This window comes from Adiantum capillus-veneris, chromosome 22, assembly GCF_014529385.1.
Source record: "Adiantum capillus-veneris isolate H3 chromosome 22, ASM1452938v2, whole genome shotgun sequence".
NCBI lineage: Eukaryota > Viridiplantae > Streptophyta > Polypodiopsida > Polypodiales > Pteridaceae > Adiantum > Adiantum capillus-veneris.
In genome coordinates, this window is record NC_140952.1 from 1,073,110 (window position 1) to 1,087,718 (window position 14,609).

The 14,609-nt window shown below is 44.3% G+C and overlaps 1 protein-coding gene across 2 annotated transcripts in view; it reads right to left on the minus strand.

Annotated features, from left to right (window-relative positions):
* Positions 1-741: 741 nt before the first annotated feature.
* LOC147428833 (GC-rich sequence DNA-binding factor-like protein) overlaps positions 742-14,609 on the minus strand; it is a 65,234-nt gene continuing 51,366 nt past the window's right edge. Inside the window, exon 6 of one of the 2 annotated variants that reach the window (XM_086495391.1) lies at positions 742-1,304. In XM_086495391.1, the coding sequence (XP_086351517.1) occupies positions 1,118-1,304 (187 nt within the window). In that variant the 3' untranslated portion in view covers positions 742-1,117. The remainder of the gene's footprint in view (positions 1,305-14,609) is intronic. The other variant, XM_086495393.1, reaches the window with a different exon arrangement.

Here is a 14,609-nt window from a genome sequence, read left to right on the forward strand (position 1 = left end):
AGATGCAACATGCTGGTATGGGGAGATGACATCATGCTTTCAGGGACATGGGTTCAGCATGAACAGAGTGCCTCCCCTCCAGTACTTATGGATGCACCCTCTCTGACTGTTACACAGGCCCTCATTTCACTCTCTCTCTCTCTCTCTCTCTCTCTCTCTCTCTCTCTCTCTCTCTCTCTCCATCCAGCCGGCCCCTTGGGGGCCATACACTATTTTCACAAAAATCCAGGCAATTAAAATGCGCTCAGCGTGCACGGACACAGGTGCACAAAGTGCAGTTGCAGCCCCTACGCAAGAAGACATGCAACATGCCTTCACCCCTCCAAGAACACCTACATGTGCATGGGTGCAAGCGTGCGCCCACCGCTTGCGTGCGCCACAAAAAGGCATGTGACTTTACAGAGGCGGCATAAGTAGCATCTTGATCATGACACTCTTACCACATCTAGTAGCAGCTAGATAAGATTGCAGAAAGCCTCGCTCAAACTTGAATCTTGATGTATCTGAAGAATCACTTATAATAGAAATTGAGACTCAACACGCCCTAAAATTCAAGCTTGAGGTGCAAACACTGTCGACATAGCATCCTACAATCACCCGACATGAGCATTCTTGCAGCCTGGCATAAACCTACCACACGGTACAAGTGTTCGGCATTGAATTATGTACAAGTTCACACAACTACAGAAAAAATGAGCACGCAAACTGACATGTATCCCAAAGAAATGAAGACAACCAACATTGACTCTTGACTAAGTGACTAAAAACTGATCAAGAGTATGGTGCTTTATACAATAACTGATGCCATAGAACTTCTGATGGTCACATTGTTTAATTGGCCCACCACTTACCCAGCAACGCACTAAATTGTTCATTGCTGCTAGCTTGCTCCAAGTTTATATCCTACACAATAACGATGTAATACATGCAAGTGTACAGGAAATGCCCCGGATTTGTGAATAGCATCAATCACCGGAGTCCAGCAAAACTGGTCACCTCAACCTAAGCCTGTGTTACTGCTGTCAGGACAAAGCACAAAACACATAAAATCATGTGCCACAATCAGGAAAAGTAGTTTGCTACATGTCCTGTGCAAACCTTCACTCCCTGATGCCAGCTAAAGGGCCTCCTTCAGCTGGAAGGTTTTTGACAGTGCGCGAGCTCTGTCGTACTCACTCAGCTCAACAAGCATGCGAATCAACCTTCTCACAAGTCCTAAAACATCATCAGAACTGACACCTTTTCGCTTCTCAATCGCTCTGCCAATGCTTGTTAGAAAGTCAGCCAAAGGCTGAAGCTTTGGCCTGCAAGTAAAACAAAGTAGATGAGCCTCAAAATTGCAGTTGAGAAGATAGACAAAAAGCATTGACAACTTGTCTGAAGCTAGGGAGAAGGAGAGTAGACTTTTATATACCTTAAGTAGGTCAGAAAAGTCTAAACTTATACTTTTCAGCAGGGGCTACAACAATTCCAAAAAAAAACAAAAGCAAGGTACAAAGAAAATGATAAAGAAGGCAAAATAAATCACTGAGTAGTTTATTTGTTTCTTAACAGAAAATAGATGGAAACAAACATCTTTTACTTGTAAAGTGCTCTTTAGAAAAGGCTTAGGCAAAGTAAATGAGAGAAGCTTCTGAAACTTTAAAACAAGTGCTCAACTTCAGAGACAATCACAACAAGGATAAGACAGCACAAAGACTACAATCCTATAAATGAGACTCCATGCAACAATACAAACAAAAGACAAAAGAGAAAATTCTTAAATCCTAATATACATAAAATACTAAAGACTACGTACGGACCTAGAATAGGCAAAAGATAACCAATACAAAACTTGACAACATGTGACCTTGACTTCACAGCTTGTCCAAACAGGAAGAATAAAATCATGTCATCAATGCATTGGCAATTGCCCAAGAGTAGATGCAGGTTTGTATAGAATTAATTCCTGATTAGAATGTACTCTATGAAACCAACGAACTGACTAAGATGGACATGAATATGTACTTTCATGCTTGAGCTGAGGAAGGACATCAACAAATAGCACATAGCATACTCCTTTTAGTAGCCAGCATAGATGGTCAAGAACACTAGTAAGAGCAAGGTTATGACAATGATGTCTAAAGCCAAAACAGCAGCCATATCGCCATGCCATGGCGGGCCTAATAAGCAAGGTGTTCTCACAGGTGTAACCATACATTTCAAACAGACAACCCTTCATATGAGGCTTTTGAAAATGCGCCTGATGATATCTCCTTCATTCCATCTCGCTCCATGTGAGCGTTTCAGTTAGATTGTAAGAGCATGGCCTTAAGATGAAATATAACAGTTAGTCAGACACAGCAAGGCGAAAGGAGAGATGGACAAGAGAAATATAGACGATCCGAGGCATGACAGAGCCAATCGTAACGTGAACACAGGTGGGTTGATCATGAATGAGCACCCAATTACCACAGCCTTTGCTTTCTGTATCTCAGGGTGTCAAAACAGCTTGCATGGAGGAGGCAGAACACCATCTACTACTACCATTGCTCTATGCATGTGTGTGTGCCTCTGCTGTAAGGTGCAGCGGAAGTGAATGTTGAACTTGGCTCAAGATGAGTGCTCCGAGCTGTGCTCAAGGGTTCCTTTTACTTACAAAAGGAAGAGCCTTCCCTTCCTTTAGTGAGAGAGTGCAATGGACACAGACAAAGTGGATAAGCACTGTGAATGAAGGTGCATGAGACTGAGAGATAGAGAGAAGAATACGACACCAAAATGTTGTCAAACCCTCCTCCGAAGGCCCCACTCTCTATGGCGAGAGCGGTCTACTTATGATTGCACAAATCTTTACAATGCTTGGACTTGCCGACGATGTCGACGACGATGAGGACGACGACGAGACGGGCTGAAATCTGCAAATCTTTATCTGCTGAATTCTGACTCTATATCGGTGACCATGTCGATGACGACGATGCAACGACAACGTGCTGAAAATGCAGATGCTGAAATCTGCGTTTTCCGGGCTGAATCTGCAAACTACTCTGGATCTGACCGTGCGGCGAGGATCTTCTGCGGGAAGGTCAGATCTGCGAGATTCGGGGGTTCTACTGCAGAGTCTGACTGCTGAAAACTGAAAACGCTGGTCCTTCTTGAGGTCTTCTCGCAAAGAATCTGCAAAACGCTGAGAGGTTCTGCAACTGCAAGAACGCTAGGGCTGATTCTTGTTCTGGTGAGAAATCTGCTAACGCTATGGCTGATCTGTGGTCTTGATGCCAAAAATGCTAGGGAGTCATGCTATCTTGTTGTTGCCGGGGCTGATCTGCAATCCAAATCGCCAGGGCTGATTTGGGTGAAAAATGCTAGGCCTTGCCAAAGCAAAAACGTTAGGTTTGCTGATGGGGGTGAGTCTTGCTAAGAAGGTGCCTGTTGAACAGATGTTCCTATTGCCTCTTTTGCCAGAAAGTGCTAGCGCTAGGTTTCTTTATGTACTTGCTTTCTAAAATTGCCCTACCTAGTTCCCAACAAAAGTCACTTAAAAATAATAAGTGAAAAATGGCTAAAATAGGGAAAATAGGTTTTATGCACTGGAAAATGCTCCTAATGGTTTCTAATGGTAATGCTGATGATCATGATGTGTGCAACCACAGGATATGCATCTAATCTAATTGTCTGGACATGCACGGCCTGCGAACAGACTCACAAAAGTGCCAGATCACTTCCTAATCTACCTGAACTGAACCCATGTCATGAAGTAGCTTGTCCACGTACACATAGGGTTAGATGTGCACGTGACATGTGCGTGCGGGTGCATGTGATGTCTGCAATTATGCATCAAGTTCTGGTTTTTGACCAAAAACAGAAATTTAATACCACAAATCTCGCGCCATTACTATGATAGAGGGGAACTACACTCTTCCATGCAAGCACATTGTGTTCATGAAGTCATCTTTCAAGCTCTGGTGTTCTGCTTTACTGTGATTCAAGTCCTTTAAAAGATGACCACTGCCTATCAAGACTGTTATTTCACAAAGTGATGGCGTGGCATGCTGGTACCGAACCGGAAGAGAGAGAGAGAGAGCAGAGCCAAGCTAGAACTGGACTCAAGGACCACAATCTAGTGCAAGCACCCAGATTTGCGTCGCAAACTGCACACGTGTACGGACAGGTGATGATGTGGCACGTACGGGCTGCTGACTTGTCACTTTTTCTACGCTGCTAAGTTTATGGGCGACAAGTTTTATTAATGTAGTTGGCTTTGGTGCTTTTTAGCACTTGTAACAAGTTGCCAAAGAATTACAGAAGGATACACCAAAAACAAGTGTCAAATAGCTCATCAATGATGATCACTATTGAGATAGAGAAACCCACTGTAGCAACCGGAGAATAGGCAAAGATGAGTATGATATAGGGACCACCCTCACGAGGAACACTCTAACCACAAGGAGAGAAACCTGCAAAGGCGAGGAATCGGCAACAAATCCAAGTCAAGGAGTCTCTGGCATAGGAGGTAGGAAGATGTGCGGGAGCAACGGTGTCGAGGGATAAAGGGTTTGCGAGGTGAGTTGGGTCAGCACCGGGCTGCTCACCGTGGGAAACAATATGAGAGACCAGGTCATGTGACACATCCAACCCTATGTGTCCGTGGGCAAGCATGACCAAGGTTCAGTTCCATCAAGTCAACTTAGAATAGGAAGTGATCTGGCACTTTGTGAGTTTGTTCGCACACCGGCATGTCCAGACACTTAGATTAGATGCATATCCTCCGGTTGCACACAGCATGATCATCAGCATTCCCATCAGAATCCATCAAGGGAATTTTCAAGTGCATTAAACCTATTTTCCCTATTTTTGACATTTTCACTTCTTTATTAAGTGACTTTTGTTGAAAAGTAGGTAGGGCAATTTTGCTAAGTTTGTATATAAGCAAACCTAGCGCTAGCACTTTCTAGCAGAAGAGGCAGCAGGAGCACCTTGCTCAACAGGCAACTTCTCAGCAGAACTCCACAGAGGCCTAGCGTTTTGCAAGAGACTACAACACCTAGCATTTTTTATCTTGCAGATTCTTGGCAATAGCAAGAAGCAGAATGTTAGGAAATAAGACGTAGCTAAATAGATAATTGAGTAGATTACTTAATGGAGAGAGACAGATTTATATACACGAGATTATAGAGTAGAGAGAGAGAGAGAGTACACACGATATACGTGGTTCACCCAATGTGGGCTACGTCCACGGGAAAGCAGCCACTCAATGGCTTTAGTACTTCAAAACAAGAAGTAGTTTACAAAGGGATTATACCCTTAATGGAGCTCCCGCCTTGCTTCACTCTCACCACCTCACACTCACCTTGTTGCATCAACTTCACACTATGAAATGTGTGTAGAAATGGCCTCCTTTTATAGGCGAAAAGGGTTGCCCTCTCTTATGAGAGACAGCCATGTGGCCGCCCTTGTGCGAATAAGTCCAAATCGGACCCTCCAATTCGCCCATGTGTGGCCGCCCTTGAGAAGATAAGTCCGCTTTTGAATTCGGCCACCGGCCACCGGCCATTGACTTCCGACCACCAGCCATCGGCCATTGACTACCGGCCACCGGCCAACCGACCGGTTGTTTTCCGACCACTTTCCGGCCACCGTCCGGCCATAATATTCCGGCGAAAAAAAAAAGTCTCGAGGGCCTCCGCCCCCGAGGCCTTTAAAGTTGCCCCTGATTCTTGTCCGTGAAAATTTTGGTTTCCGGTGAGTGATTTTCCTTCACGCACGATGGCTTCTCCTCATAATGGGGGCCTTACAAATGTGCGCTTTTACCACAGAAAATTACAAGGGTAAATCAGGCTCCATACTTAACAATCTCCCACTTGGAGACTGATCTCCAAACCAAACCTGTGACTGCTTTCCATTCTGGCTTCTTATCCTTGAATACCGATTGAAGATGAGCAAAAACTCAACTTCTCCTTGTTGACCACCTTTGTAAACATGTCTGCAGGATTTTCACTTGTATGCACCTTTCCTAGCTTTAGTTGTCCCTCTTCCAAAAGAGTGCGTATGAAGTGATATCTCACCTCAATGTGCTTTGTCCTTGAATGAAAGGCTGAGTTCTTCGCAAGATGGATAGCGCTTTGGCTATCACTGTACAAGACACAATTGTTTTGTTTGAATCCAAGCTCTTCTAAGAATCTGTGAAGCCACAGAATTTCTTTGCTTGCCTCCGTCATTGCTACATACTCTGCTTCCGTGGTAGAAAGTGAAACCACTTTCTGCAGCTTTGAAGCCCAGCTTACTGCTGTGCCTCCAACCGTGAACACATAGCCAGTAGTGCTCCTTCGAGTATCTTTGTCACCTGCCATATCTGCATCAGCATACCCTTCTAGAAAAATATCAATTCCTCCAAAATACAAAGCATTTGTTGTTGTCCCTTTTAGATACCTAAGTATCCACTTCACAGCTTGCCAATGCTCTTTACCTGGGTTGTCCATGAACCTACTCACAACTCCCACTGCATGTGCAATGTCTGGCCTTGTCCAGACCATAGCATACATTAGAGAACCTACCGCTGCAGCATATGGAACTTTAGACATATAGGCTATCTCCTCTTGTGTCTTTGGACACATATCCTTCGTCAGTTTAAAATGATCAGCCAAAGGTGTAGAAACTGGTTTTGCATTTTGCATTGCAAACCTTTCTAGTACTTTCTTGATGTAATCTTCTTAAGATAGCTTTATTGTCTTCTTCGTCCTGTCCCTTGATATTTTCATACCAAGTATCCTCTTTGCAGCACCTAAATCTTTCATTGAAAAAGATTTAGACAGCTCCTCTTTTAGGTCTTTGATGTCCTGCATGTTAGCACTTGCAATCAACATGTCATCAACATACAACATTAGGATGATGAATTTCCCATCTCCCAAATTCTTCGTGTAGACGCAGTGATCGGAGTTGCATCTTGTGAATCCATGATTCAACATCCATCGATCAAACTTCAAGTACCATTGTCTTGATGCTTGCTTTAAACCATACAAGCTCTTCTTTAATTTGCAAACCATTTTCTCCTTACCTTTTACTTCATACCCCTTTGGTTGAAGCATATAGATTTCCTCCTCTAAGTCACCGTGAGGGAATGCCGTATTTACATCCATTTGCTCGAGATTTAGATCATGAGCAGCCACAAGGCTTAAGACAAGCCTAATTGAGTTCATTTTTACAACAGGAGAAAATATTTCATTGAAGTCAATACCTTTCTTTTGAGAAAAACCTTTTACCACAAGCCTAGACTTGTACCTTTTCTTCCCACCTTCTTCTTCCTTTAGCTTGTACACCCATTTGTTTTGAAGTGCCCGCTTACCTTTAGGCAACTCAACCAACTCCCATGTTTGGTTGCGATGTAGTGAGTTCATCTCCACTTGCATGCTCTTCGTCCATCCTTCTTTGGATTTATGTTGCATAGCTTCTTCGTATGATTCCGGCTCTCCAGAATCTGAGATCAAGAGATGGTTGAAGGAAGGAACAAACCTTTCTGGAGGTCTACTTGCTCTTGTAGATCTTCGGGGAATAGGTTGAGGCTCCTCATTTGGTTGACATTGTTGCACATTGTCACCGTTTGCAGTCCTTGAGTTTTCACCGTCCTCAAGCTCCATGTACTCATCACCTGTTTCTTTTGTTTGTTTTCTTTTCAAGTAATCTTTGTACATATTTTGTTCGTTAAAAATTACATCCCTACTCCTTAAGATTTTACCATCTTCAGGATTCCATAGGCGATACCCAAAGTCTCCTTCTCCATAGCCAATGAAGAAACACTTTTTGGACTTTGCATCTAGCTTTGATCTTAGGCTTCTATCTATGTGCATGAAAGCCTCACACCCAAACACTTTGAGAAATGCATAATTCACCGGTTTACCTGTCCATGCCTCTTCTGGAACTCCTCCATCCAAAGCCGTTGAGGGTGACCGATTGATTAAGTACACAGACGTACTTACAGCTTCTGCCCAAAGCTCAAGCGATAGGCCTGCATATAGCCGCATGCTTCGTGCTCGTTCCATGATTGTCCTATTCATCCTTTCTGAAATCCCATTTTGTTGAGGTGTCCTTGGGGTTGTCCTTTGCCTCCGAATGCCATTGCTAGCACAAAAGCTTTCAAAAGCTTGGCTGCAATATTCGCCTCCATTGTCGGATCTAAGGCATTTAACCTTGGTACCTGTTTCATTCTCCACAAAGGCTTTCCACCTTTGAAATATGGAAAATACATCGGATTTATTCTTCATGATATAAACCCATGTTTTTCTAGTCGCATCGTCTATGAATGTTACATAGTACAATGAGCCACCAAGTGATGGTGTACTTGCAGGACCCCAAACATCAGAATGAACCAACTCAAGTTTTTTTATTTTTTCTTTCATTTCCTGATTTTTGAAATTTTACCCTCTTTTGTTTACCATAAACACAATCTTCACAGAACTCTAAGTCCACTTCTTTCAAACCTGGTAGAAGCTTCTTTGTTTGAAGGATTTGCATTCCTTTGGCACTCATATGCCCAAGTCGGTAGTGCCACACCGCACTGTCAACTTCTGTAGTTGCTGCACAAGCTGAAGGTTGTGTGCTAACAGTACACAAGTAAAGTGTACCGACTTTTTCACCCTTGGCAACTACCAAAGATCCCTTTGAGATTTTCCACCGTTTGTTTCCGAATGCAATGTTGTGACCTTCATCGTCCAATTGTCCTGTAGAGATCAAATTTTTGCGAAGAGAAGGAACATGCCTAACATCTTTAAGCTTCCATTCATTTCCATTAGCAGTTTTGACAGAAACTGTACCTTTGCCGACAATCTCACAAGCTTCATCATCTCCCAAGTATACATACCCAAAATTACCTTTGGTGTAGTCTTGGAAATGTTGCTTGTGTGGTGTCGCATGGAATGAAGCCCCGAAATCTACTATCCAGGAATTAGACACATTGTCTAATGAGAGAATTAGAGCATCTTGCTCTACTTTACCTGCCACATTGGCCTCCGATGTTGGCTTGTTGTCTTGAGACTCCGTCTCCTTCTTCTTCTTGGACCAGCAATCCTTCTTGACGTGGCCCTTCTTGCCGCAGTTCCAACATTCAAGAACTGACTTTGTTCGTGACTTGCTCCGTCTTGAGCGATCACGACCCTTTTGGTTTTTGAACCTCTCCTTAGGCCTTCCTCTTGTTTCCACTGATAGTGCAGCACTTGATGATTCTCCTGTGCTTCTCCTTCGCATTTCCTCGCTTAGGAGAACACCCACAACATCATCAAACTTAAGAGTATTTGTGCCAGAGATAGAATTACTTACAGCCATCACAAGGCTGTCCCAACTATCCGGTAGAGATGATAGTATAAGGACAGCTCGCACTTCATCATCGAAATTGATTTTCACTGATCGAAGTTGACTTATGTTTGTGTTAAAGTCATTTAGGTGTTCTGCAACTGAACCATTGTCTGCCATCTTTAGATTGAACAAGCGCTTCATAAGAAATACCTTATTGGATGCCGATGGTTTCTCGTAGAAGTCGTCAAGTGACTTCATCAAGTCCTCCGTGGTCTTCATCTCCGAAACATTGAAGGCCACCGTTGACGCCAAGCTTAACCGGATTGTTCCCAGTGCCTTTCGATCAAGGACAATCCATGCTTCATCTGCCATTGTTGCGGGCTTCTTCGCAAGACCGCCTAGTCGCAAATAGAGGTCCTTCTGGTAGAGATAGTCTTCAATCTGCATCTTCCAATGTTGGTAGTTTTTGCCGTTGAACTTCTCAATCTTGAGCTTCCCTTCCTCCGCCATAACTCCCACTCAATTCAAGGAATCCTTTCCTTGAGATAATTTAGCTACGAGCAAACCTTGCTCTGATACCAGTTGTTAGGAAATAAGACGTAGCTAAATAGATAATTGAGTAGATTACTTAATGGAGAGAGACAGATTTATATACACGAGATTATAGAGTAGAGAGAGAGAGAAAGTACACACGATATACGTGGTTCACCCAATGTGGGCTACGTCCACGGGAAAGCAGCCACTCAATGGCTTTAGTACTTCAAAACAAGAAGTAGTTTACAAAGGGATTATACCCTTAATGGAGCTCCCGCCTTGCTTCACTCTCACCACCTCACACTCACCTTGTTGCATCAACTTCACACTATGAAATGTGTGTAGAAATGGCCTCCTTTTATAGGCGAAAAGGGCTGCCCTCTCTTATGAGAGACAGCCATGTGGCCGCCCTTGTGCGAATAAGTCCAAATCGGACCCTCCAATTCGCCCATGTGTGGCCGCCCTTGAGAAGATAAGTCCGCTTTTGAATTCGGCCACCGGCCACCGGCCACCGGCCACCGGCCACCGGCCACCGGCCATTGACTTCCGGCCACCGGCCATTGACTTCCGACCACCGGCCATCGGCCATTGACTACCGGCCACCGGCCAACCGACCGGTTGTTTTCCGACCACTTTCCGGCCACCGTCCGGCCATAATATTCCGGCGAAAAAGAATATTCCGGCAAAAAAAAGTCTCGGGGGCCTCCGCCCCCGAGGCCTTTAAAGTTGCCCCTGATTCTTGTCCGTGAAAATTTTGGTTTCCGGTGAGTGATTTTCCTTCACGCACGATGGCTTCTCCTCATAATGGGGGCCTTACAAATGTGCGCTTTTACCACAGAAAATTACAAGGGTAAATCAGGCTCCATACTTAACACAGAAACCCCAGCGTTAGCAAATTCACCTCCGCAGGAACATTTTCAGCCTAGCGTTTTTGCATCAACCTAAAGCCACCAGCGTTTTTGCAAATCATCGCGACAGAATCAGCCATAGGACCAGCGTTTTCAGTTTTCAGCCTTTAGACACAGCAGAACGAGTCCCGAACCTCGCAGATCTCACCTTCCCGCAACAGATCCTCGCCGCACGGTGGGATCCATTGAAGTTTGCAGTTTCAGCCCGGAAAACGCAGATTTCAGCATCTGCGTTTTCAGCGCGTCATCGTCGCATCGTCGCCATCGACATCGTCACCGACATAGAGTCAGAATTCAGCAGATAAAGATTTGCAGATTTCAGCCCTTAGCATTTTCAGATTTCAGCCCGCCTCGTCGTCGTCCTCATCATCGTCGACATCGTCGGCAAGTCCAAGCATTGTAGAGATTTGTGCAATCATAAGTAGACCGCTCTCGCCATAGAGTGGGGCCTTCGGAGGAGGGTTTTACAACGTCTCTGTTGTCGTATTCTCTTCTCTCTCTATCTCTCAGTCTCATGCACTTTCACGCACACTCTTCATTCACTTTGTTTGTGTCCATTGCACTCTCTCACTAAAGCCACGGAAGGCTCTCCCTTCCATAAGAACAAAAAGGAACCTTGAGCACAGTTTGGAGCACTAAATTTGAGCAAAGTTCAAACATTCATTCCGCTGCACCTTACATTGGTATCAGAGCTTTGGCAGTGTTCTGTATCACTCAAGGAAAGAACCACAATAATTTTTTTTTGCTTTCTGCGGTCGCACGTAACCCAAGTTCTCTTAGGCGTGTCGATTCCTAATCGTGTTTTTGAAGAGTGACAGGAAACCCAAGAAAGAAGGGCTTGTCCAGCCTCCCCTTGTGCCTCTTTTCACTCATTGAGAGCGGACCGTGCACTTAGCCGCCAGCCAATCGACGTGAGGTGGGAAAAAGCAACTTTGGTGTGAGCGCAAGGCCGCCAAGGGGTGCGCCCGCGGAAAAGGGCAGAACTCGGGTGAAGAGAAGATCCTTCTCTAACACAGATTGCAAGCTAAAGAAGAACCTCAAGAACCTCAAGACCCGCAAGAACCTCAAGAACTCAAGAACTCACCTCAAGAACTCAAGAACTCAAGAACCCCAAGAACCAAGACCCCAAAGAACCCAAGTTCCTCGTGAACTTAAGAACCCAAGACCACAAGAACCCACGACTTCAGAAGTGGTCATCACTCGAAGCGGAATGGATACTTCGCTTGGAGGTGATGAGCATGAGGGAGGCGAAGAAGAATTTTCCCCACCAGGAGGTTTTTCCGACCCTTCCCCATCTACGCCAAGGATTGCACTAACTCCTATGGAGGAGTTGGAGCAGATGTTTATGGACAGGAAGCTAGAACGCGAAGCAAGAAGAGTAGAAAGAATGGCAGAAATGGATCGCAAACACGCAGAAAGAAAAGCAGAAAGAAAGGCAGCCATAGAGCGTGAGCATGAGCAAGCACGACACATGCAAAAGTTGTTGCGACTCATTTCTCAAGTACAGGCACAAATGCAAGAGATTCGGGAAAAGGAGACTCTCTCAGTCTCTTCTTCTCCAAAGCATGATACACGAGATTTGCATGATGATTTGAATGACAAGCATGATAATTTGCATGATGATCAAGATGTGATTTCTCACAAGCATGATGATTTGCATGATGATCAAGATGTGATTTCTCACGAGCATGATGATTGGCATGATCAAGATGTGATTTCTCACAAGCATGATGAGTTGCATGAAGATGATGTGATTGTTCACAAGGATGATGTGTTAGTTGATGCTTTCTTTAGTGAAGCTACCCTCATTGCAGATTCGATCAGTCACGAAGAACTGATCTTGGCTTTCGAGTCGAGGTCCAAAGAACCCCTTCAGGAAGAACCGATCTTGGCTCTCGGACTAGGTCCAAAGAACCCTTACAAGGAGTACTATGTGTTCGAATGATTCGTCAGCACGCATTGTTCGAGTGTTTCATTCGTGATCGTTTCCTGTATTTTTGTCAGCGTATTTATGTGATCCCTCCTTGGCATGACACACTTGTAGAAAGAGCACATGAAAGTATGAGCACCAAGCATGGGCATTTCCGTTGTGAATTGTCACAGTTGATTGATTCACTCTCAGGGGACAGTTTGAGAGACTTCAGGGCAGCTACGATCTCATGCGAGAGCTTAGAGAGGCGTTCCTTCGACTCTGGCGCCTGGGCCTTTCTTCACCATCGTCCGGGGTGAGCTCAGATGCATAAGCATCTTTTTCTCGGAAGTGATTGCCTAGCTCATGGTCAATGCACAACGTTTCTATGTTTTCTCGTTGAAGTTGTTTCAAGGAGATCTCCCAAAGGAGATTCTTGAAGAAGACCAACCCGAGATCGTAGATGAAGTAGAAGACATCGAGTGTTGGCAGAGCTTGCTTTGGACAATGCTTCACATTATATGCATGGAGGATTTCCATTTTAGTAGCTGCAACAAAAAAAAAAAATTAAACTGATTTCTTACATCAAGAATTATTGCTTTATATACGCAGTGGGTTTTTTTTTTAGACATTTCTAACAATTGCCTTAAACTCCATTGGAAGCCCATGCCAGGGTGGCCAGTTTATGGATTGAAAAACGTACCATTGGACAAAGAACTTTGCCTTTGCCGTGCATGGGGCAAAGTACGAGATCAAGAAGCCCTCATCTTCTTCGACGGAGGAGCCAAGGCCAACTTCATTTCTCTTGAATTGGCGGCTCAACTTGGAATTACGCCCGGCAAAATGGGGCCACAGGAGGAGGCAGTTCTAGCGGCACCCAGACGGGATGTTTCCATTACACCTGTCATTGGCAGACTTCGTTTGCATTGTCGGGAGTATTTAGGGCACGAGGACTTTTATATCGTGCCTTTGGAAGGGTGTGGCGTCCTCCTAGGAATCCCTTCGTACCACAAGAACAACGACCTGGTTGATTATCGGGCAAGGAAACCTACTTTGAAGAATGTGAATAAAATCCAGTCTTTTTGTTTACTCGATCTTCTTGAAAGAGCTCAATGATGAACAACGAACCAATATGTCTGAATTGGAAAAGGAACGACAAGAATTTATGCACACATTGGCTAATTGTTTCTCAGAAGGCCTACCAGGCGAGTTACCTCCAACTCGTCCTGAGGACCATACTATTGATTTTATTCCGGGAAGCACACCACCGAACCTGCCACCTTATCGAGTTAGCCGAGCACAGAATGAAGAAATAATGAACCAAGCAAAAGAACTTCTAGAAAAGGGTCTCATCCAACCTAGCACGTCACCTTTCTGTTCTCCGGTATTGCTAGTACTAAGAAAAACGGATCTTGGAGAATGTGCATTGACTATAGAGCTCTTAACAAAATCACCTTCTCGACAGACTACAAGGATCCTCTTGTTTTAGCAGAATTGATCTAAAGAGTGGATATCATCATATCCGAATTGCCCCGAGGGATGTCTACAAGACAGCTTTTCGGACAACCTTTTGTTTATACGAATATTTGGTTATGCCTTTTGGACTTACGAATGCTCCAACAACATTTAATCAAATGATGGATAGGATTTTTCGAGAGTATCAATCTTTTGTGGGCACTTTCTTTGACGACCTTATAATTTTCTCCAAGAATGAAGCACAACACAGACATCATCTGTTACAGGTCTTTCAAGCATTACGGAAGCATAGATTGGTTATCAATGCAAAAAAGAGTGAATTTACATTTCTTGGGGCATATTGTCTCAGCACAAGCAGTGCAAATGAACCCGGCCAAAATTGAGACTATTCGTGATTGGCCTAGCCTAAAGAATGTTCATGAAGTTCGAAGCTTTTTGGGCTTGTGCTCTTACTATCCGCAATTCATTAGAAAGTTTGCATAGATAGCTTGTCCTCTGCATTTACTTACTCAAAAAGAAGT